Source organism: Centruroides vittatus, unplaced genomic scaffold, assembly GCF_030686945.1.
Source record: "Centruroides vittatus isolate TY-2023 unplaced genomic scaffold, ASM3068694v2 contig_717, whole genome shotgun sequence".
Lineage (NCBI taxonomy): Eukaryota > Metazoa > Arthropoda > Arachnida > Scorpiones > Buthidae > Centruroides > Centruroides vittatus.
The window spans coordinates 1,866,481-1,893,488 of NW_027122456.1; the positions used below are offsets into that span (position 1 = coordinate 1,866,481).

The following is a 27,008-nucleotide window of genomic DNA, read 5'->3' on the forward strand; positions in this document are numbered from 1 at the left end:
CAAAATATTTCTATGGCGATTTTATCGAATTGAAAGAAATAATTATATATTTTTTTGAGTTGACTTCAGTCGTAAATGACACGGCTACTTCCGTCACGTCACCAATCTCATCACAGCCGAATGTCCTCATAACACGCCGATTATCTGTGCGAATTCGACCGCAAATTGTAGAGACGACTCGACTGACATTATCACGGAAAACACGATTTTTTATCTCTCAATTTGTTGGTATCGACGTATAAATAAGTATCGACGTGCATACACCTAATGCTGCCTTGTGACTTTGTAACAAAACTTCCTCTCCTGGTGTTTATCGATAGAAAGTTAATTGCTTGACCTTCAAAAATTTGATCAAGATTAAAGATTTGATAATATTTGCAATCTTTAATCTTAATTTTACGTTAAAAGTAACGAAAACGTTTATTAGATTAAATTACATTTAAGTTATTTTAGCAATCCCGTAGATATGCTTCATACTATATAATTGGGATACTAAGAAAATATTTATACGATAATATCTTTATATAATAATAGTCCTACAAAAATTCTTTAAAATATGCACTTATCGAAAATTAATATTTTGACCAACTAAAATATTTACATTGTTATATTCACATTGAAATTCCCTCACGATCAATTTTTATAATTAATATTTTGTATACACTTTTTTCATTCTGCACGTGCTTATTTTATATTTTACTTCACTCAAATGTAATTAAATATTTACAAAAATATTCCTTCATTCTTTTTTTTATTAAATATTTACATTATTAAATCAAATAAATTAATTTCTGAGAAATTAATACTTTCCCCCTAGTGTTTTAACTCGTTCTAACAGCTATATTTTAATTAATAAATTAAACAAATCATTAATGATTTATAAATTTTATAAGCTTAATATTAAGCTATAAAAATATAAAAACTTCATAATATGGTTTAAAAAAATATTAGATCTGTACATTGTTATTATAAATTAATATCTTAAATTTTTCAGATGGTTACTTCAAATATATATTTCATGTGTGACAGAAGATATCATGAAATTTTCTTTGTGAAAATCAAGAATATATGCTATAGCATTAATATTTGAATTTTAAAGGTAAAAAGGGTTTCTTTGACAGCTACCATGTGGTATTTTGTCAGGTGTAATTGGATAAAGCCCACGCTGAATGTTTAAATTTGATTTTACTAAGAAAACACCTGTTGCTGGAAGTCCAAAATTCAGCACTCCTCCTGGCGGTGGAATAGAGAAACCTTCATTTATAACGGCAAGTACTAGTACTGAACATCAGAACCAGTGTCAGACAGAATCGAACGATTCGCTGCAATCGCTACAGCTTCCTTAGTCACGGTCAGAGCACGAAGACCAAACGAGAGAGCGAGAGAGAGAGAGTCTACTATCAAAGGGATAAAAGATGTATAATGAGTAATGAAGTCGTGTATCACTATAAATTTATTTTTTCACTTGTTTGCCAGATGTTGGGCTCAAGTGGACCAAACCACCACACCATCGACAAATGCCGATCTAGTTTATCCTTTCGGCGTGGCCAATGTTAGTAAGACTGATGGATGTCAATGCACTAACCTCACTCGAGATGGGGAGTTAGGCTGCACTTGTAGAGGTGAGAGTGTGACAGAAGTCCCTACTAATCTCGAACAAGGACTGATGCAATTGTAAGTTTTTCCCCAATCGTTTCTTTGTTTTTATTGATATATAAACAAGCGCTACTTAAGTCATAAATTATTAAAAATTAAGCCATTTATTAAATTATTTAGTTGTTATTTTTCATTTATCTGATTGTTTTTGAATTACCTTTCTTTTTCGCTATAAATGTTTAATTTTCTTTGAAAATCTTTTTCTGGAATATAGTCATAAAATGAAATTAATATATAAAAAACTTTTTGTCACAATCAAAAAATGTCAAAATGTAGCTTTAAACTTTTAAAATGATATAAATACAAATTAATTTCTATTAATTTTACTTTAAATTGTATAACATATTTTAACTATATTTTTCTTTGTTTGTTTAATAACTACAAATAAAGTATAAAGAGTATGTTTAATTCTTAATATTATTATTACTTTTAGGAATACATATTTTATATTTTGGAAATGATTATATAACTTTGACGTTATTTTTATTTGTTATAATAATTAAATTAAAAAAACTTTATGTATAATTGTTTTTAAGCATTATTCTTGCTTAAAAATAATTACGTCGGTATAAAAATATCTTACTTCATTAGATAAATAGTATATGTTTGTATTGTAAAAGTTATTTAAACAAATGAACCATCGGTGTATACTACACAATAGAATTTAATTTTTTAAATATTGTTTATTCACAATTAATTTATTAAAATAGTTAATTTCAACTAAGTGATTTCAATAGTTAAATGACAAAAATGTAAACATAATCGGATTAAACAGTCACACCTATAAATTAAATTACAAATTTTAATAATAATAATAAAATCAAAGAATTTTTTTTCTCTCATAATAAGTGATAATTATTAAATATTTATCATGTGTTAACTTTAAAAGGAAGATTTTCTTATAAAAAGAATAAATTTATGTTTCTATTAATTTTATTCCTGTATGAATTTAACAATGTTATTGATTATTAGAGAAAGATTCCAAATTTATTTACAAATTCGATAAAATAGTAAAGGTATTTTCAATTAATTGTTCATTTGTTTTCAATACACGGTGTGAAATTCATTAAAGTGTCTTCGGTTAATTCGATTTTATTAATTAATAATATCGCAACTATCTCAATGCGTTTATAATAAATAAATTTAACGAATTAACTAAAACAAGACGAGATTGTTTATATTTTAATTAATTACTTCTTTTTAAAGGTAATAAAATATTAAACCTAATTTTATTAAATATATTAGTAAATAATAATTTTTTCTTCCTTCTAACTTTATGTCATTTATATCATGTTATATAAAATTTACTTATAATTACTTTGTTTTTGATTTGTTAAAGTTTACATAACAATAAATACATGTAAATACGAAGTCTTTACAACAATATTCTAAATTAGTTTCAATTGTATTTTATTATTATGAATTACAGTTGCATTAGCAGTAATCATTAACACTAAAATAGTAAAAATAATAATAAATTATTAAAATATATATACGTTTGGATTTAGATATATGAATAGAAATATTTTAAATGCACTGTACCTTATAATTATATTTGTAATTTGCTGAAACACATTAATTGCAATCATTTTTTAACTCATGTAGAAATGTTTAACGTATTAAAATATATAAATAGATGAAAAATTTGTTTAAATAATGAGAAAACGTACTTGAAAACTTCTGAAAAATTAAAATTGTCAGAATAATTTCTAAATTATTTTAATTTATTTCTTATTCGTTACCGAAAAATTATTTTAAATGTAGGATTTACGGCAAATAAATAGTGTTGACGTAAGTCGTAATACGAAGAAAATTTGGAAAACAAATAAAAATTCATAAAGTAATTTCCTATCCACTTTCCAATATTTCGGACTAGGAATTTTCTACTTTGATTGACAGTTTAATTCTTCGATCTGTTCTGATTTATTGCACTTTTAAATATTATATTTTTATAATAATAATTTTTAAATAATATTTAATATTTTAAGAAATAAAAAGAAAAAATTTTATGATTTTCAAGATTTCAATTTCTATCGATAATTTTATTCAATGGAATAATGTAAACCTTTTATATTAATATTAACTGAAAATTCGGTTTTATGCTAAGAATTTATATGTGATTATTAAATAAATATTTAAGTCCATTTACAATCTAAAATTTCAAATAAAATTAAAAATAGTTTGAGTATTTATTATATAAATTTTATAAAAAAAGTAAATTGCTTGTGTCATTACTGAACGTAAGAAGTATTATAAAACTAACATTTCTATAAACAAAAATATGTAAATTAAAAATATCGCATTAATTGTTTGTAAATTAATCTTCTTTGCTTAATCTATTTTTTAGTTTTCTTTTTTTAACTCTTAATGATACGATTGTTATAATCGAAAACAAATCTCTTTTATAGTTTATGAATTAATAGATAAATTCATTCTTTCTTATTAGATAAACCTGAAAAAAAGAAACTTTTCATAAATCGAAAATAGAATTCTCGGTAGATCGAATTTTTTGTAGAAAAAATAGCGAAATCTATCGAGAACAAAAGTAATGTTTCTTTTGTCCAAGAAGATTTCGAAATGGTACTTTTTCTTAAAGACTGTTTTCATCTGGATAGGGATGTTCCATAACAAACGTTATTTTTCTCTTAAATTTAAAACCGAAATTATCGTTTGGATATTAAAAGATTGAATACACACACATACACACCAAATAACTATAAAAATATCATATATATATATATTTATAGATTAATTCATTTAAAGATTTTATTTTTAATGCAACCAAATTTATTTAAAATCAAATCTATGATATTATGTTTACGTTTAAATTTTAAATATATTTATGCAATATCAAATAAAAATGGAATGAGAAATATTATAAATGTTTAAAGATTAAACTTCCGTAAAGAGATTTTTACAAAATTGCAAAAATAGAAATTTACAATAACAAGTGAATCGCATTTACTTTTTAATGTCGTGTGACAACGTACAGTCGTTAAGAGAATTTAATGGCAAGAATATAAAACGTATAAATCTCAGAAGGATACCGTTTAAATCACATAACAGACACACTTGTAGAAATTCTTCTTTATAATTTTTAAGAGTCAGTTGTACTTAAAATAACTTACTTTTTACCGATTGGCAATATCCCAATAAAAATAAATAATTTTTTGGTAGTAACTGTAATAATTTGAAAGTTTAAAGATGACATAATATATATATATATATTTTTTTTTTAATGCGATTTTAATATTAAAAATAAGTACAGTTTTATGAAGATAAAATATTACTCACAGATCATTAACAATTATCATTTTCAATGATAGTATCTTCTTTATTATGTCATTTAGAAAATTATGCGTGAAAATATCGATTAAAAAAATTGTTTAGAAATAAATGGACAAAGAATATTTTCCGAAAAGGTAATTTTCTTGAAGATTTATTGATATGATTGAATTTACGTGAATGTTTTTTTCATTAATGTAGTCAGTTCTGTTATGGGAATTTTTACATTGTTGAGTGATGCATCTGTTTTCAAAAATTTTGATAATATATGTAATATTTTCTTCGATGTTATTTATTTAAAAGACGTTTTCTTGTTGAAATTATTTTTATTTTTTATTAAATTTTATTATATTTATAGATTTAAACAAAATAGGATACAGTATTTAGTTAAATGCTATTGTAAAAATAGGTAAAAGATCAAGTTAATGCAATTATTTCGAGAGAATGGATTAATGAATTTCTAAGTTTGTATTAATATTCTTTATTATTTAAAATGCAAGGCAATGTCTCCAGGACAGTAAAAGCATTTCCTCTTTGACAATAAAAACCATACGAATATGTATTAAATTACATAAATTGAAACAATTATTGTTCATTATTTTCAATGAACAAAAATAATTAAATGAAAAACATAAAAATTATAATACTGTAGTTATTATTTTGAAAAAATTCATCATTAATTAAAATAAAAATTATTTCATTATCAACTTTACAAAGTTTAATTTAGAAAACATGTTTATCAAATTTGAACATAATATAAAGTTTTCTATTAATAAACGTTTTTAAATAAGCTTTTATATATCTACTAGCAGATAGGCCCGGCGTTGCCCGGGCAAAAGTAACGATAGCGAAGATTAAGATTATTATGTTATAGTCAACCTTAGCCGTTTTCACAGAATGCAAGAATTGGGTCCCCCTGTTTCTAGACTAATTAGAGAATTGTTAGATGGGTCTAAAAATATGTTCGATTTCCGGCAAAAACGAAAAAAACTGCATCTGCGTCTTGCACGTCGCTTTCTCTTAACACTTCCATTGTTATGTAACACTTTCATTGTTACGTAACACTTTCATTGTTGACACTTCCATTGTTACTTAACACTTCCATTGTTGATGGAAGTGTTAAGACTTAATACTGTCCCTCTCCCCCGTGGGGAGGAATTTCGAAAAATCCCTTCTTAGTGTGCGTTCTCGTGACGTACCCTAACTGTGTACCAAATTTCAACTTTCAATTCCTTACCGTTTGGGCTCTGCACTGATTATTATTATTATTATTATCATCAACTCGTCTCGATTATATATATAGAAGCGTATTTAAATCATGCAAAAAATATAGAATAAATCCAAAATAATTCCACGTTTAGATTTATTACTATTAGAATTTTTGGAATTATATTGATCTATTTATCAGTTTAAGTCCAGTAAGAACGTTATTAATATATACTGTATATTCAAAGAAACATTTTATTACACTGGAGTACTTTTCGATATATTTGATTATCCGTAATTGATAAATCAGCAAATTTATGAATATTTGAGCAATTATTTATTGTGACATCTTCACAATGCCGGGCTGCAGTTTTTAATCATATTTTTAATGCATTTAATTTAAAATATATGTTCTCCACCTGAAATTAGTACTGTAGTGTCTTGCCCCTCTACATTATACTTTTCCTTTAACAATAGAATCGTGCCAGTCTTCTATTAACTGCTTTCAGAGAAAAAGTTGAAATTGAAATGACGTAACTTTTGGATTTTATCAGAAGTTCGTATATAATTAATCAGGCCCTCCTACCTCTAAGGTTTTCATTTGTGGTCTCGGATTACACGTATCTTACTCCGTTCTCGAGATTAAGGAAAGACAGAGAGACGAACGACAGTGGGAATTTATAGGTCTACATTTTTTTAAAATTGCAGCTTAATGAATTTGGTGTGCAAACAACCCGATAAATATAACTAATAAACGTAACAACCGGATTGTTATCGGGCTATAACGTTGCTTAATATATGAATTCTCGGACAATTAACTTTTATTGTAAGAATGAGTTCGAATTAAATAATATTACATTCAATTCATCAGCTGAATTTATAAAATCAAACATAATAATAATTCTCAGTTTATTCGAGGATAGCTTATATTAGAATAGCTTACGATAATATATAAATAGAGTAACTAATTAATAGAGTTAATTATAAATAAATTTATAGATTACTTATTGAGTAATTTGTTGTAAATATAAATGTAGGTTGTCCTTATAATATTAATGCATAAGCAGATAATTATTACAATCAGTAAAACATTCTAATTGTAATAGATTTAAGAGTCATGTCCAATTAATATTGTATAACGTTAATATAATATAAATCTTTTGTACAGCTTGTGTTTATTTCTATTGACTTAACAATTTATTGCATTAAGCAATAAATTGTCGTGTTGTTAAGACAATAGAAATTCCATTTTATACCAACTTATTAGTTAAGGTCAAAAATCAATTAATAAAATTTAAATGATGTTTTTAAATTAATTTCCTTTTAAATAACAAAAAAAAATTGATTTAAATTTAATTAAATCGCTTAAAATTGACTTTCTAACATTATACTGTTATTCAAATAGTGTGTAAATAAACTAGAAAACAAGATTAGAAGACGTTCTTATGTAAAATGAAAATATTTTCTGATCGACAAAACGTATCGATGGTCATCTTCACTGCTACGTGAGTATATTTGGTTCAACACTAGAAGAAAATATAAAAGAATTTCAGGTTTATGTCAAGAATAAATATTGACAGAATTATATATAAGACATGAAGAAATTTTAGTAAAAAATTATTTTCTTGGTTAATTTGATTACATACGGAAATAAAAGAATACCTCAAATTTAAAAGATGACGGTGTGGTAACGAAAAATCTCTCAGTCAACCATACCTAATTCAGTTTATGATTGATTAAGCAAGTTTTAACAATGGGTGTATTTTAAGTCGTGATTTTGAATTTCTTCCTCATTAGAAGTTTCTCGTCCTTCTTTTATCTTCTTTTAAACTATATGACATTTAACTATCGGATGTCAGTATATTCTATTAACTGTTCGTGTTTAGAACCTATATTTTTAAATTATATTGCAATCATGTTAATGATAAAGATATGAATGTCAGTAACATGGATTTTGAAGTTTGCCTAATTTCTTTCTATATTTTAATTTTATAATTAGTGACTTAATAAATATTCTTTCATACTACATTGATGCTTCCTCTGTATACAACGATGATATCTTTTTGTTTATTTTATTGATATTTTAAAAATTAAGCCTGACTGAATTTCAATAATACAATTAATAACTTTATTTTTTTAAATAAAATATTAAAATTATAATATATTTACCTTTATAAGAATATAAAATTATATTATAACGCAAAGAGAATAAATTCTCAAATAAGTAAATCATTCTGAGAAGGCATTTTAAATAAATAAAGACAAATTTTCACGTAAACAGATTATTTAATAAAATAAAATCTTATAAACCAGAAAATAAATAATAAGCTTTATTAAAACAAAAAGAAGAACATTTAATATTAATGTGATTTCGTTATCTCTTGAAGTTCTGATATTATAACTAACAAAAGTGCATACTTGAAAGTTGTATTTCTTTTTTTTTATTATTTTTTTTACTATTTATCAGATTTGCAAAATTAAAATTCAATAAGAGAATTGTGATAATAATAATAATAATTCCTGCAAACATTTGTTTTTGAAATAAACTTTTATATTGAGTTTTTAAAGCCTGTTTACAATTAGTGTTAAATTTTATTATTAAAACGTAGAATTATAAACAATTGTATTTTTTTATTTTCGATATTTGTATGAATGCAAGAAAATATTTAAATTTTATTATTGTATAAGAAACTTATCAGCAAATCGTCTTCATACGAAGAAATTTATTCAAAAATAATAATATTTTCTTTATGATTTCCAAAGATCCTTATCAAATAATTAAATTATAAAAAATAAGAAATTCGTCATCTAGTGAGTTATATGATCAAATAAATTATATTTTTATCCGAAAAATACAAAACAATTATTTTTATATTCATTAACTTATGATATAAAATTATACACATCCTAACACTAACGTAAAATAACACTTTTGTTAAAATATAATAAACAATGAAATAATTAAATTATTGTTATAGTGATTTCATATTTAAAAATTATTAAATTAATTATAAAATATTATTTTAATTTTTTATACATTAAAACAGTATTTATGCATTGAATCATTTTAAAAGTATTTTTGCGAACAATTAAAACCTAAGCTCAGAAAAATTAATTGAAGTATTTAATTAATATAATTTTAGAAATATTCACGAATTAATAAATATGTAAATAAGAACCGATCTCGATTAAACAGCGTCTAATTTATTTTGAACTTTTTCTTTAGTAAAATGGTATTTTTTATATATATAATTTATCAAGTATCGTTTAAAAGATTAAATGCAAGATGCATTGTATTTATCTACTCGCTATTAACATAAAAAATTAGCAAATCGATATTGGTTAATGTAATTAATGATGTTTTCTCGCTTCTTGCCAATTTCAATAAAAGTATAAAAATGACTTTTTGTATATTTTCGTTAGATTTGCCTCGTAATTTTAAATTTAAAAAAATTAAATGCGTTTTTTTCATTCTAGATCGTTAACTTTCCAATTATTTTTTTTTGTAACTGAAAAATGTGTTTTTAAAACTTTTTCAATTTATATTAGACCGATTTTCCTTGGACTCTGTTAAATTTAACTGGATATTATTAATAAATATAAACATGTAGATAAACAGTAGATAAGCAAAATGATAAATTTAATTAAAAGTTTGTAAATTTAAATAAATAAAATTGTTCATTAAGAGCGTAGAAAACTGCAATCAAATGCTTTTTAATATATTTTTAATAGTATTAGTATAATTAACCAATTCTTTAAAATAGACATAATATTATAAGTAATTTAAAAATTAGTAATTACAATAAATTTTATTTTAATTTAATTTCATACTAATTAAAGTTGTTTTAAAGATTGGTATGAATATACAGCTGAAACAATTATAAGAATATAAACTGTTAAGGTTTAAGAATTTTATATTAAAGATACTATTCAAACATACGTAAGATTATTTTAAAAATTAAATTCTAAGCGTTTTTTTAAGAGTAAATATTGTAATTAAATGTAAATTAAGTAGCTGTTTATTGTAAAACATATGATAAATTTCTGTGAAACTACAGTATAATTTCTAAAAGACTAGTTCATTACTTCATTTTTGCATCATTAGTTAAGCATTTACGTACAAGATTCACAACACAGAACAATATATCTTCGACATAATCAAATGCACTAATTTATGGCAGAAATCCAAAAAGTTTCTAAAGAAAAAACAATCACTTTACAAAATTTTTATCCGTTAATTTAATTTTCTTTGGTTTTTTTTAAATATAGCATACTTTTTCGGCTTTCTTTGAAACTTAGTGAAGTTTAGTCGCATCCATTACGTTAATTTAAGAACTTCATGACATTCAATAATCCGGTGTAGTAAGAAATTTGGGAGAATAAAAGTTGCATAAACGAATAAAAAAATATTTAAATTCTACAAAAATCTCTAATTATTTCGACTCATTACTATGAATGTTTGTATTAGATAACCATAAGTTTAAGTTTATGATTATTACATTCATTTCCAGCTAAGCGTATTCTATAATATTTGAATAGAGTGAATAAATATTAGGTTGAATTGCTCATCTTTAATATTCATTTGACATGTAATAAACAACTCAATAATTCCGCGATAAATCTCAATTTATCAAGATTTGTTTATAATCAAAAGATATAATTTGAAAATTTCACTTTTAATTTTCTTAGTTTATAAACTGCAAGTTTTTTCTGTAGATTATGCGAAATTGCCTTAGCAAAACAAATAAAAAAAACCGCAAATTTCATTACTTTCCTCATACACTTTTAAATAGAGATTAATATATAATTTAAAACACTTAAAATTGATTTTAATTTCAAAATTCTGACAAATGTTACAAAATTATTTCAAAAGTATACACGAAAATATATGAAATGTTTTCTCATTCATCTTAGTTTTTTAAAATAAAAAATACAAACTATAAAAATTTTATACAGAATTCTATACTGTATTTGGAAACTATTCTAAAGAAACGCTTCAGATTTTGAATATTACTTTAAATCTATAACAGAAATTTTGTGTATAAAGTAAACATAATTGCCACGAGGAATAAAGGTGATGTTGTGTGAATATACAGGCAATTTTTACATTATTTATAAAGAAAAACAACTGTTAAACAAGATTTAAAATGAAATTCTTTTTACTGACGATTGCATTAACGACCTTTTAAAAGAGATTTTAGAAATGAAAGCTTTTAGAGTTTACTTTTGTAACTTTATATTATTCTGATCGATGACAGTTGCATTTCAATTGTATTTTGAAACATATATTACACGGATTTTATGATGTTTACATTTTTATAAAAAGTTTGCTTATATTTTCTAACTCATTTCCCTAGATTATTGTTTACTTATGGTTTATCTTATGTACTGCACTGTTAAAGCAGCTTTAGGAATTTGATCATTCGACAAGAAAGTAAACAAAAGCTAAAAATTCTTTTCTCTTTTATCTTCAATGTATGTATATTTTAAAACAACTTATAAACATATTAAATTATTAAAGGAATTTATTCGCATTTTAACAATATTTAAATAAATAAAAATCATTACATAAAATGAAAATAAACAAAAGATATATAAATCGTTACTTACGAAAACAAAAATTATTATTTCATTTTGTTTAAAAAATTTTTTATATATAAAATTCAGAAATTACATTTAAATCTAACTATAAATCTATTTCATATAAGATATTGAACTGCCATTATTAATATTTTTGTAATAAAAATAGTATATTGTGCACTTAATCAGATTAAGAGAAAGATTGCCAAGTAAATCTGATAAGACGAGTATAAACCATTTTTAGTGTATATAAAACGATATAAACTAAACAAAATTTACGAAAAAAAACCATTTTCAAATATTTGAGGAAACTTTTAGAGTGAAAATTGTTGTCTAGAGAGTAATATTCTTGTCAGATTGAAGTTTTATTTTATTTCAACACTATTTTTATATTGTATTTAAATAATACTTTGGATACGTTAGTTAAAATTATATTCAATTTTTATCGTATAACTTGTTCAGATTAATTTAAAGTTGTAAATTTAATAGCTTACAAACTGTTAGATTTACAGCATATATATATATGGGGCAGATATATAAATATCGTATATTTTCAAACCACAAGAATAATGCATAAAAATTATGTGTAGTCTTGATTAATAAAAATTACACATTGGGCCGTCCATTAATTAAACGTACAGTTTAAGTGGGGAGTCGCGAAAAGTACATTATTATTATTATACACAACGGGGAGGGAGAAGGTCGAGGTATTGTCTACAAGGCCTTTTTTTATTTGTATTAATAACATACAAATTCTTTCTTATAAATTTACTAGTATACTAGTCATGTGAATAAACTATGAACTGAATGAACGACAGAGGGTACGTGAACCATTGTATGCAAAATTAAAGGGGAAGGGTTTGATAAAAGTACATAATTGTACGCAACAGCAAGAGAGGAGTCAAAAATGCCTTAAAAGCAGAACACGTAATTAATAATGAATGGTTCCCTTACAAAAATTTTAATTTTTTATTAAAATTACTTTTAATAATAAAGTGAAAAGTAAACTGTGTATAAACATTAATTATCGTTTTAATCGTTTCGATTCGTAAATGAGAATATTTCGTTAGTTTCCTATTATGAATTTCAGAACTGTTTAAGTAGATTTTTCAGAAAATTTTATTTTGATGTTCTTATTTATATTTGGAAATTTTAAATCATGCTGTCATGAGTAATTTTATAGAAACGTGACGTCTGTCAAATCCTGAATTGCTTTTGATATTTGACAAATCTGATATATAATTTTTTTTCCTAATCAGACAATCGCGTTGTACGGAAATGGAATAGAAGATTTTCTATTTTTTCGAATTTTATCAACTTTTGGATAAATTGGAGTACGAGAATGATTCTTTGTTCTTTTAAGAACTAAAGATCATCCAGCATTTTTTCCTTTTTTAATGATTACAGGTGTTTATGATATATTTGTGACATTTCTAAATATATTTATATTTATGGAAAGTCCTTGTCTAAAAACAGCATTAAATATAAATAAATTTTCTTGGTTTATATATAAAAAACAAATAAAATTTCCAATTTCCTTATAAAAATTTTTAGCTTGTATTGAACTCTAAGTTTATAGACTAAAACAATATTTAGATTAGCAAAACTGGAATTAAAATAGATCAATTGATTACCTTCAGTGTTTACGTAATCGAGATTTAGGAAAACAAATAAGATCTAATTTATTTAAATTCCTTTCATGCAGAATAAATTTACGGTCATTGATATTAAAAACACTTTATTTTATTTACATAAACTAAATTGAGCTTTTTTTTATTTATGTAAGGAAAATATTATACCACATTACACTGCCTACAATGGAACACTTTTTATTTTCACTTAATGCAAGTTGAGGATTTCGTTGACAATTTTCATACAAAGATGCAATTTACAAATATTAAAATGTAATTATAAAGATTGAATATTTATAAATTCACATGAGTATTATTTACCAAGCGAATGAATAAGAATTCGTAAGAGAAAATCGAGGTCTTTTATCGATTTTTGTCTCCAATGTCACTCTTATCTACTTGAATGTCATTTATGTTGTGCTTGGAAGTTGTCCAGAATTGAATATTATTATTGAAAACATAGCAAAGTTGCCAATGTATGAAAGAAGATCATTTATTTTACTCCATATTCGCTTTAACGATTGAAAGAAATGATGCAAAAACTTTCTCAAAAACAAATTCAAATCATCTACATTCTCATATTAGATTACTGTTTTATGAATTATTTTAAAAAATTGCGTGTGTTTCCATTGTTGCTTTTACATCATTTAAGTGAAAAGTGAATTTGTATCATTTTATTTCACTGTCTTAATTAGCAAAATTTAAATCGAAAATTTGATAATTATTAAATACAATTAACTATTATTAACTGCTATAGATATTATTAATAAAAAGAACGTCTAAGTTTTCTGAATTACGTTTTCCCGAAGTGCACAGACCTAATAACGAAATAGTAATATTGTTCTCTCCGATACAAACATCATTCCCTGTTGCACAACATGCACATAAATAGAAAACATATTAGTTTTTCAAGATGTCAATCACGCTTGGGTCATTTATTAATATTTTTTGTTTGTAATAAATGACTTTTCAATTCTATTATACATGTTATATTATATGAATGATCCATTTTATATCACTCATTAAGTACTTTATCATTTACCATTTCCTAGTCAGATATTTATCGTTGAAGAATTTATATAATTTATTTATGCTTCGCCCAACTCAATAATAAATTTAAATAATTCAATTTATAAAATATATTTATTTTATGCATCTTTATGAGAAATTTTTTTTTTTTATAAAATGGAGTAGAAATTTTTAAGAAATTAAAATAAAATATATTTTTAGGGTATTTATAAACATGATAAGCTTTAACGACATATTTCTATTATACTTTTAATATCAATTTTTAAAAATATAATTATTATTCACTCAAATATCCTCGAAGATACGTTTTTTATTTCTTTTTAAATGTGACTATTTTTGAAATTTAGCAGTAATTTTTATATTCGCTCCGGAATTAATCGGAATTGCGGAAATGGATTTCTAGCTAATTTATTTTATTTTTATTGAAAATTGTTTCAACTAAATGATTTTAATGATTTTTTTTTCTTTGAAGGGCTTATTAATTAATGGATTTACAAAGCTACTTCGCATTTATGGACTAGTATATATATTTTAAAATTAGAAAAAATGCTATTAAAAGTCTGTTAATAAGACTAAGACACAAAATTTATTTTTTTTGCTTTTTTACTTAAGTTTTATCAAATTTAAATGAAATAAATTAAGAATAAATTTCAAATTTCGATTTAAATTAGGTATATAATTTAATCAAATAAAAAGGAAATGTACTAGTTAAATTTATAGATAACTTTAAAAATATTCTATTATACATATTCAATCAATATATATATGAATAAATAATACTTCATTAAACTCTATCTTTTTAAAAAAATTTAATAAAGAGATTTTTATAATATAATATAGCTTAAGTGAGTAAACATGGAAACTTTTTACATATAGTAGCAAAACGGGAATTCATACGAGTGTTATTTTAGCAAATTTATTCTTTGAATCATCTTTTCTTAGCGCTATGTTATCGAATATAGAGTGAAGCATTTTAAGAGTTAATTAAATTAAATTTTTGAAAACATAAATCAGAATTTTATCTTAAGCTTAGTCTCTGTTAACAGTAGTTTAAAAAAAAATAAAATTGATTGCTTCCAGATAAATTATCCGCTACTGTCTTAAACTTACGCTATCTTCTAAATTAAAATAAGAAATTCCTTTGATAAATTTACTGGAAGAATTGATACTGTTCGCTCATTATTTTTATCACCTTCTATAGTTTTCTAATACGAAAGTGAATTATTAAAATTTGACCAAAATCATTTTTCTTTTGTACATAATCATTGTCATAAACGTTTGCCTCAAAACTTTTGATATATTTTTCAACTCTCGTAGGAAAATATTTTTAGAAAGTTAAATGATTTATAGTTACTAATAGACAATGTAAATATATTTATAAACTATGAAATTAAAAATTAAATTGAAATGATAGGTGAGTGAGTTGAAAATGTTCTACTTGGAGTTATTTTGATTGATTGCTCGAGACAATAATAAATAAATCAAAAGGATTGGTCTATAACGTTGGTCTATAAAGTCAATTTTTATTATAGACCAACCAATTTTATACAAAATTACTATTTGAGTTATATTTTCTACATAATTTTGCTAATTTTGTTAATTAAAGTATTCTATTCACATTTTAGTGTTCTGTTTTCTATCAAATAAATATAAGAAATTTAAAACATATTTTATATTTTACATCTGGCATATTTGTGATTATTATTTTACTTATTTATTTATTTCTTAACATGAAAATATTTTTGAAGTGAGTGCTTTAAAAATAGTTCGAAGTTCAAATAAATTATTTTATTTATTACACAATATTTACGTATGTAATTGCCGATGAAATTTTCATATTAGCTGAGATAAATTTAACAGATATTAAACATACATATAGCAATATAACCTGCGAAAGATCAAATAGCTATACGATGCCAACCAGCTTGGTTACATGTAACTAATATTTCTAATATGAATTCCTGGTAGCAGGATTTATGCAAAAGTAATGGACTGATTAAATCTGTCATAATTACTTTTCAAATTGCTCAAATTAATGAATTTATTAGTTTTTACATTTAGAAAATAATGTTAAAATTATTAAGTAGTGAAGAAATATTTAAATCCAATGAAAATATGAGATAATGATATTTCTACGAAACTGTGCTTAATGTATATAAAAATTTGAAAAATTTACATAAAATTGAAAATTTCAATTTCCATTTCCATATAAATTTGAAAATTTAACATTTAAATTATACAATTTTTTGTAATATTACAAATTTTTTTCAGCATAGATTAACTTTTTGTAAAATTCAGCTTTCAAATATGTCACTTAATACGGAAACCAAAACTAAACTTTGAACGGCAGTTTTCGTTAAAGTTAAACGTAAAATTAATATAATTAATCACAAAATCATTAATGTGGAAACAAAAATTAATTCATCGACAAAATTTTCCAGAGAGTCAATATGATTTGCATATACTGCACATGGAGTGAACTTAAAAATAGAGTTAGATCTTTGTTTTAAATTAAATTCTTAATATTATAAAAGATTATAAAATTACATAATTAAATTTAAAACTTTCTTACAAATGTGTTATTTATAAACACAATAAATTACAAGTTTGTAGCTATAAGAAAAATATTATCGAATAGAATATTATTTACTATGTGACTTTTCTATAGTCGAAGGAAATTATGATGTAAACATTACCAACTGTTTACAACAAAAATCTCAAGCCTTTGAAATATTCTATTAGGGTTTATTTATTTTTTAATATGAGTAAATATAATAAATAATATTAAATTAATATATAAAGTGATCGTAATTAAAGTACTCCTATTCAACGCTGTCTGGAGAGATATGTAGTAGTCAAATGCAACAAAAATCTTGGTATGATGATATTTTAGAACATGCGGAATACATTTCCATAAATATTAGGGGTGTACTATAGATTACTATCTATGGAATTTCAGGACTTTGATTATATATTGGAACTCAGAGGACCGAGACGAGTTCAACGATACCCTACTTTTGGACCGGAGACGAAAAATAAAAAAAGTTATCATACTTTTTTCGGCGATCGCGCGATGATAGGGAGTCGCGTCGCTCTCCGCTAAGTCGGCCTCGCTATCGTGATCGGGAGTCCCGTCGCTTGCCGTTAAAATTGCCTTTAGTAGACGTTTCCCCCCTTTTTTGCTTTGTTCAAGAACTACCGTGAATCGATCACTAGTTTAGCACATGGCGGCGTGTGGTGGCGCCCATACGAGAGGTCAGTCGGGCCGCCATGTTCGCTGCCATAAGTAACATTAACCGAAATGGCAATCGCGCGATGATCGGAAATCGCGTCGCTCTCTCCGCTCTCGTATCGCGTGTTTAACCCTACTGGAGACGACCGTAGTCCGACGTCATGGTTTGCAGACTTTACCGCAAGATGGCAGTACTAGCAACTATGGTGGCCATCACTGCTTGAATCTGCAGTTCTTGTAAACCTATTTCATGAAAACAACTGCGATGCTGCGTCTGCACTTCGGAAATTTACGCCACAATCCATTGGGCTCTACAAAGTCATGGAAGAATGATCACTGGATTTGAGGAAACTGGATGTCTGAAATGCTGAGGGCACAAATCTATTACTTCACAAGTCATTGAAGATGTTACCGTAGCTGTTGTTGAAGTCAATGAATAATGTTGCAGGTTGTAGTAGTGCATATGAAGGTCATGTGTTAGGTGTATTTTAGAGCACAGTGGGGAAGATACTGAGAAAGTTGGTGAATTGTTTAAGATCAGCTACAGTTACCACTTGCTTGCCACCGACTCACTATTGAACTGACCTTCCTTGTCAAAATAGAAATGAATGTGCCTTAACTATGGAAGATCTAGTGAAGTGACAAGATGCATTATGAGCTCAGTGTAACAGTGAATACTCATAACTATCGTATTTCGGTCTAGAGAACCTTTATTTTTCCAGCATGTTTTGATGCACTCGCCTAAAGATAGTTTGGCATGAATTCACAGCCACATTTATTTTTGTATTATTTTTCTTTGAAGGAATTAGTTCCAATTATTGGTTTGATGGAATACAGTAATACAACACATGGGTGATCTGCTAAGGGGGCTCTCCTGGGAAGACTTTCTGTAGGAAACTGCTCTCTGTTTTAGGTGTTAGACAAGTGAAAAATCGCGGATATTTAGCGGGCAGCCCGTAGGTCAGGCGCAAACCCGCAACCAACTATCAGTTTTTAGTGGTTTTATCCATTCGGTATTAGTGGCCTAGTTTTAAAAAAGGATAGTGGCCTGCGTGTCAAAGATACCAAGAGATACTCAACGATTTTGTCGTATCTCAACTGCAACAGTAACAATGCATTGAGTGAAACACTTTCAGGCAAGATGGAGAGCCTTCACTTATTGGATGTTGCGTACAACAGTTTCTGCGACATTTTATAGATAACAATGATTAATCGTGCGTTTCCTATTGCCTGAAAGTGTTCATTTTCCGAAATCCGTGTGATTTCATACCTTCTAAAACTCAAAGTCTGTGCACAATTTCATGACGACAATGACAGTCTAAGCTTGATGACAACTACAACCTAAGACGTTATAGACAAATTGTATTAAAATGATAGTTTATCATAAATTTAGTGTGTAGAATGTAATATAAATAATGTAAAAATATTTTAAAACTTTATTTACAAATAAATAAAAAGCTTTATTAAATAACGAAAAATTAAATATTGTATTATATTTCTAGACAAATTTGTATTTTTCTAATGGAAACCATTTTGTTCAACAGTAATAAACAGCGTAACGTAATTTATAAACAGGCTATTTTTTAAAATACTTTTATATTTTTTATTAATTGGCAATAATAATAAAAACAACAATTTAATTAACATTTAACTTATACCTTAATTTTACTAAAAACGTTTAATTAAAAATTAACCTACTGTATCTTAGACTTCTTCGTTGGTCCGAAATCCTCCTTGATCTTAACCATTTCATTTTAAGTCGGAATCTTGAAGAGATCTCAAAATTGAAATGTTTGCATCATTATCGTATTTTCCATTACAAAATAGGCCAACACATTTTTTAAGTTTATTTTTCGAATTTAAGCAAAAACCTTGTGAATGACTTCCTGTACTTTCTAGAAACACGTGAGAACAAAAGACAATTCATAAGTTTAACGTGATGACATCATGTTTGTTTTGCGAACCCTTGCAAATCTTTGAGTTTCAAGAGATAATTTTTGGCTGGGGAATAACTAAAAAGTGTGGTTTATAGAGCATAATGAAAATTTTGCAGACTTGAAAGACAGTATCATATTGCACGTAAAAGCAATCGCAGAGGATCAATTACAATTGGCTGTCAAACACTGTTCATTTACCTTCAGAATTAATACTACATAATGTGGACCACATTAATTAAGTAGTATTCTCTGCATTGCTAAGGTCTAGAGAACGTTGAAGGGGATACTTTAATTGCTATAACCCGGGATAATTTAATTTAATTTCAGGAAAAAATCGACTGTTAAGTTTTCTGAAAATAATACAGTTCTTCTTCAGTTCTATATACTATTACAATTATGAAGATCGATTTGAAAGAGCTGAATTTTATTAAATTTAGAAAGTCATTTGTTTGGCTAAAATAACTTTGTAAATACGGTGGTATTTATTGTATGAGTCTTTGGAAGACAGATATGCTTATTTCTTCCCAGTGATAAATTATGGGTTGTTTTAATTACTCCACACTATTATATTTCTGCCCATTTGTGTATACAGCTTTAGCCAGAATCTCCGAAAGATTTTCCATCGGATTAAGATCAGAGATGGAGATAACCAATAAATAATAGGCACCCCATTAGATAAAAACCATTCATATGTAGAATTTGTTGTGTGAATGGAAGCATTGTCCTGTTGAAAGAACCATCAATTTCCAGCAATACGTTCTACAAAAGACAGGAGATTACTCGCCAACATGTCTTGATAATAATTTGCTTTTTTTATGCTCTTCTATAAACGCAAGTAAAGTCTTTCCTTATTAACTAAAAACACTCCACATTATTCCAACATCTTTTCGTTTGGAATATAGTCTTTCCCATCATCTCAAATTATGCCAGTAGTGGCTCAAACTATTTGGACCATCAAAGTTGAATTTTTTCTCACCACTCCGGATGATTTGTTTCCACGTATTTGTCCAGCTGATTTTTCCCTTGGTCCAGAGAAAATGTTCCTTTTTGTGAATGGGCTTTAGTAATGAGGCAAGTTTACTTGACTTACATACAAGATTCCAATATGTTTGCACAACTCTTCCGTTAGTTGATTTGCCAACATTACACTCGAGCGTTGTTACTAACTTTCAAAATGAAGTTTTGTTGCTGGAAATATGGCAAACAATGGCTGGTTTTGCTTGTTTCTGAGCTTTGAAGACCGTCCTGTTAATAAAGTTCTCGATTACAGTTGATGACTGATTTAATTTTTAGCAATTGCTTTTTCAGAATAATTTTCACCTTTAATGAGTAAAACAAGAATTTCATTTTTCTCTAAGTTCGTTAGAGGTCTGCTTCAGCCTATTCTTAATTAGTGATTCTAACAAATTACAGTCATTTCTAGTAGTTTCTGCTGGGTTAATGTTCAATCTGTCTTTATGATTTTGGGACAGTGAACTTTAAGCTAATTGTTTAAAATTGTTTTCTGTCTTAATAAATTGTTATTCTTTTTTTAAATATATACAGTAGAGCATCGATTATCCGACTCAATTGGGGTTGGTCGGATAACTAAAAAGTCGGATAACCGAAAAGTATGAAAAAATACATTATTAGTATAGTGTATTAGGCTTGGTTTAAATACTAGCTTCCCTTTCATGGTCGAGCCAGTGCTGCCAGCTAAAACATGCAAAAATTTAACAAAAATAATATTAAAGTAGCCAAGACATAACCAAATATTGTAGCGCCACATCACTAGCGGACATTTGAATTTGCCGACTAGAACACGGTCGGTTAACCAATAAGTCGGTTAATCGGGAGTCGGATAATCGATGCTCTACTGTATTTTTAAAGGTTTAAATCGACTAAAAATAAATAGACTATGAATTTTCGTATGACTGATTTTATAAGGAAATCTATTAGTATTTTTATATTTGTGGGACGCACCCTATTTTCCTTTGCAATTCTCTGTTCAAAAAATTTATATAGAAATAAAAATTTTATTTTAAGTTTTGATTTAGTTATATCATCAGAATTAAACAAAGATGGAGGTAATCAATCAATATACATCTATATACAGTGATACCTCGTAATTCGAACGATTCTAACTTAGAACACTAAATTCCACAAAAATTTACCTCGGATTTCGAACGATGCTTCAGAGTTCGAACTGCGCATAATCTGAAAAAATGCGCTCGAACTGTAAACGCAAGTCATCTCGCGCTTTCGCGTTACACTCGTATGTTAATACGAGCGTAACGCGAGAACACGTATCATACGAATGTATTTTCAAAAAACAAATAAAAAAGCATAATGCGTTTGCGTTATACTTTTTTTTCTTCGTTTTTGGTATGTTTGTTATATATTGTGTGTTTTTCATCGATTTTTAACAATTTCTTTCTGCAATTTTTTTTCTCGACACCTTTCGAATGCCCGTACATTGTTTATCTGTTAAGTTCAAAATTTCCCTAGAGGAACCTTCTCAACTACATTTGTGTATTCATAGCTTAGGAGTATCTTCCTCGTACATGTTATGTACCCTTTTTATTGTTTGTACGGCGTTATATCCTTTCCGAAATTCATAAAGAGTAGCATATCAGATACGCTTTTTATCTGAAGAAATTTCGATTGAATTTTATTTGAGCAAAATATGAAGTAAAAAGTTTAAAGTATGCTTCTAAACCAAGAACAAAATCTTTCGTTAGCAATGTGTTAAATTTCGCAACTGTTACAATTCAAACCGTATTAAGTAACGACAGCAGTTAAAAATAAACAAAAACTTTCTGTTCAACTCAATATAACGTTTACTTATTATCTATGGAATCAAAAAAAAGTGTGGAAGCAACAAAGTCTAAAAGGAAGATTGTAGTATCGACAGTTTAATTCAAAAGGTACTTATCCCGAAGTATGAAAGCGGTACACGTGTGGCAGATCTGGCGGCCATATTTAAGATGCCGAAGTCGACGGTATGCGACCAGTAAATGCAATTTTCATTTTATTATATATTATTTACGTATTTTTTAAGTGTTTGTTTTCAAAATTTTATTTATTATCAAGCATGTAATTGTCTTATTTTTACATTATTAAATGTGTATTTGCAGTTTTAAGTTTATCAAAATGAGATTTGTTCAGAATCAGGAAATGAATTAATTCACTTTCCATTATTTCTTATGGAAAAAATTGCTTCGCACTACGAACGATTCAAAGTTCGAACGACCTCCTGGAATGAATTAAGTTCGAAGTACGACGTACCACTGTATTACTTAAATACGGCATTTATCTTTATTTAAAGTAAAATTATAAATAACTTTCTGTATATTCAAAATTAATTTCTCAATATGTTGAAATAATTATTACAAACTAACTTTATTGTTTATTAACAAAGTATATCGTAATAAACTCATATTTAATAATAAATATAATATTTTTGTAATTGTTAAACTATTAAAATGAACTCTGCAAAAGACAAGTAGTGTACTTTGTATTCAGTTTTCAAGCATATACTTTATTATATGCTTCTATTGAAGATAAAAGACTTAAATAATTAAATTATAACTTCTTAATTAATAATTGGATTTAGTAAATTTCATCTTACAGTTTAATTCTTAATCAAGATAATAGAAGTAAAAATTTTTGATAAGATTACAAGCTTTATTGATTTCAATTAAACAGAATTTACTGCAATTCTGATGGAATTACTTTATTTTATAAACAAAATTATTTAATAACATTTCTGTGCTTTAAATATGACTTTTGCACAACTAAAAACCAATTTACTTACTTTTATTGCAGATATAATCAAGTAATATCAATGCTCAAATGAAAAACTTTCGGATAAATTCCAATACAGAAAAATTTCTGCTAATACGAGTAATTCTTAGTATTATATCCGATCTGAATGACAAAAAGAAGAAATTGTTAAAATTAGACAACATCGCAGATGATTAATGATCTTCATTTTAGTTAGATAAAAGGTTTTAATCGTTATTTTAAAGTAAGAGAAAATCAAGAGAAACTCCGGAACTTTGAAAGTAATTACTATTTGGAAATTGATAAATTCCTAGAAAATTTCTAAAAATAATTCTGTTTATACTTTACAAGAATTTAAGATCAAGTGCATCTCACTTTTTACTATAAATTTTGTTTAAATAATTAAACGAACGAAGATATAAATGAAAACATAAAGCTTACTACTACCAATTCTCATGGCAAAACCACGAAAAATTATTCGGATGTGAACGACTTACTTATATTTGATATTCTGAAAAAGATAAGTAAATGTAAGTCAGCAAAATCTTAAAAACTAATTGATTTTTCGATATTCAATAATTTAATAATTTTTCAGAATTTTTGCTGACGATCACTTGTTTTTTTTTTTTTTTTAAATGGAGACAAAACAGAAAACATCCTTTTAAATAATGTATGAATTTTAATATAAAATAATAATGATCTGTTGTAATTGATCTCGTTTAACTGAAAAAAAATAAAGTTTATTTTATGGAATTAATAAATTTTAACGTTATTTCTGTTTTTATTTTGTCAGATATCGGTAATTAGTAATTATTATTTGATAAATTTTTTAGTTATAAAAGCGATAATTAACTTATGAATCGAAATGAAGAGAAAGATTAAATATGCAGTTTGACATGCGTTTTAATTTTGTCATTTGTCTGAACAATAGAAAACATCTGTATTAGGAATTCGATGCTGGACAGATAATCACTACCTTACTTTGTTTGAGAATTACATTATTTACTCGAATGTATTGACTGAAATTACTAATTTTCCTTTAAGATAGTAATTTAGTTTTAAACAATTAAGATGACAATATCCGCGAATACTATAAGAGGTATTAGCTTACATTTGCCTTATTCTGATTACATCTCATTGATTATTTAAAATATTAAACAAGTTATTAATACAGAAAATAAGACTTTTGTGACTTTATGATTAATTTCAGTATTCCCTTTGGAAAATTTCCAAGTATTGTTGATAAATATTTATATTTATACAAGTTAAGGAACTCTATGAATAGATAAACTGATGAAATTTTAGTCCTAGTATTTACAATATCGATTATCTTCTTTAGAACATTTCGAATAAAGTCTATTTAAAATTAAAATAATAAAAAGATACAGTAACCAATCTACTTCATCTATTTAGACTAAAAGGTTAGCTGGCATTATATTTTGCTTGCTGCAAAGTTCAACTAGTGGAATGAGGGCAACTTTATGTAATGAACAGTTTTATGAGTCCTGAAAATGACTAGATTTTTTGTGGTTATCTAAATCGTATATGTTGATCGGGATATGAGATTTATCGCTTTATTTTTCTCGATATTAAGTATGATGAAAGTGTATTCCTCAATCGATTTTGTGATTGTTTGGTTTGTTTCCGTATATATCATATTTAATATCTACAAACGTTGAATTTGGAAGAGTCATTATGTCATCAGAAGAAATTGACACAACACAGCTCTGAATAGATTTTTATCTATGGTAACTTATTTCAAATATAAATTGAAACAGTTCTTTGATTTATACGTAGATATTTTTAATTTAATTTTATAGAATATAGCAACTGAACTGATTTAAACTAATATTAAATTTACTTTTTCAAAAGTAGCTTAAATCAATTCGAATTACAAACGTTTTCTACCCACGCGGGTTCGATAAGTACTGTACGTCTATCTTCAAACCTGAGATATATAAGTTATTTGAAGTTTAATAAATAGTTATAAGGCCTATTTTAAAAAGTTTGCATAAGTAATATTAATTACTATATTAGTAATTAATATCGCTTTTGTGTATTATAGAATATAATTACATTACTTAAAATAATTATTTCTGTAAATTACAGATTAAATAGATAAACAATAGTTTTCAAATCAATAAAACTTTACTAATTAAAAACATTTTAAAATATCGCATTATATCTATTTATCGAGAGCAGATACAAATATTCAAATTAGATAAAAAGAATTCTATTTAACATTTGCGTTAAAATTTACATTTAAAAAGACGAAAGGAAATTAAAATATCTTATTAAAACTCTAAAATAATTTAAAATAATCACGATTTTAATCAATAATCACGTATTTAATACTTGCAACTGTTATCAACAATGTAGTTCAATTAATTTTTATTTAATATTATTTCTTGTTAAAATTATAAATAATGATTAACTTTACACCTATTTAATTGTGGTAAATGGCATAATAAAAATATAATAAAATATGGAATTAAATATTAAAATGAAGATTTAATAGTTTTTTTCGTACGTTAGTTATCTAATCTCGGTTTCCCATCTTTTTATTGTCAATATAATGTACCGTACGTATATCATTTGAAACTAATAATAGATAACAAAATTCATAGCATTTTAACTATTCCTAATTTATAAATAGATTATTCAGAATAATTTATTTTAAAACATTTAAAGTTTAATTAATATTGAAAAACATTTGCAAATTGAAGTTTTCTATTCTTCCTATTATAATTCATCACTTTGCATTAACATATAAGGTTTATCTTATACTTTTCTATTTATCGATAAGTAAAAGATAAACATTTTTTTTTTCTTAGAAAACAATTAAATCAATTAAAATATTAAATTGATTTAATATTATTCATTAAATAATTTATTTTGAATATTAATTATTCATTTTAAAAATTAAAGAATAACTAACCATCTTGTTATATTTTCTAATATAATAAATATTCATTAAAGACAACAGAATATATTAACTTTAATTAATGTAGGTATAAATGAATTATTTTATCTCAATTTCATCTAACTTTTACAAGCGTTGATTCGCATTTGCTTGAAAAAAAGATAAATCAAATGGAAATCAATACATTTTTTTGACATTTATAACAGTAGACCATATAGACGTTGTTTTGACATCGACTTTTGGCCCTCTTCTTACTTTAATAATTTAGTATTTTTAATTTAGTTAATTTTTTAAATTAACTTAATTACCTTATATACCTTATTTAATTAATAATTTTTATTTAATATTTAACTTCTTTTATTTATTTCTACGTATTCATAAATTGATAAAGTTAAACAAAAGATAAAAAGAAAACAATTTACTGAATTTTAATAAATAAAACTTCAATTTTTTAATAATTAATATATAAACACTAAAATAGTGTGGTTGAGATTGCGGGAAGATCCCAGTTTATTCGTTAACCACTTACTGTCGAGACTTTAGTACAGAATTATTGCTTTTAAAACGATGTTTTATTCAATTTTTAATTGTATTTTTTGACTTTCAGTCTTTTTAATACTGTTAACTACGAAAGATAAATCGATGATTGTTCTCGTTTTCATTAACTGCAGATTTTTACTTAGAAAAGAAGCATTTGAACACATTCAGGATCTAGTCTATTTCTGTTCTAATGGAAAAATTAATCATAATTGCCAGATCGGAGG

At 25.5% G+C, this 27,008-nt stretch overlaps 1 protein-coding gene across 1 annotated transcript in view; it reads left to right on the forward strand.

The window, feature by feature from the left end:
• The first annotated feature begins 1,311 nt into the window (after nt 1-1,311).
• Lgr1 (Leucine-rich repeat-containing G protein-coupled receptor 1) overlaps nt 1,312-27,008 on the forward strand; it is a 132,893-nt gene continuing 107,196 nt past the window's right edge. The window contains exon 1 of the mRNA XM_067276873.1: nt 1,312-1,674. Coding sequence (XP_067132974.1) covers nt 1,430-1,674 — 245 coding nt within the window. The 5' untranslated portion in view covers nt 1,312-1,429. The remainder of the gene's footprint in view (nt 1,675-27,008) is intronic.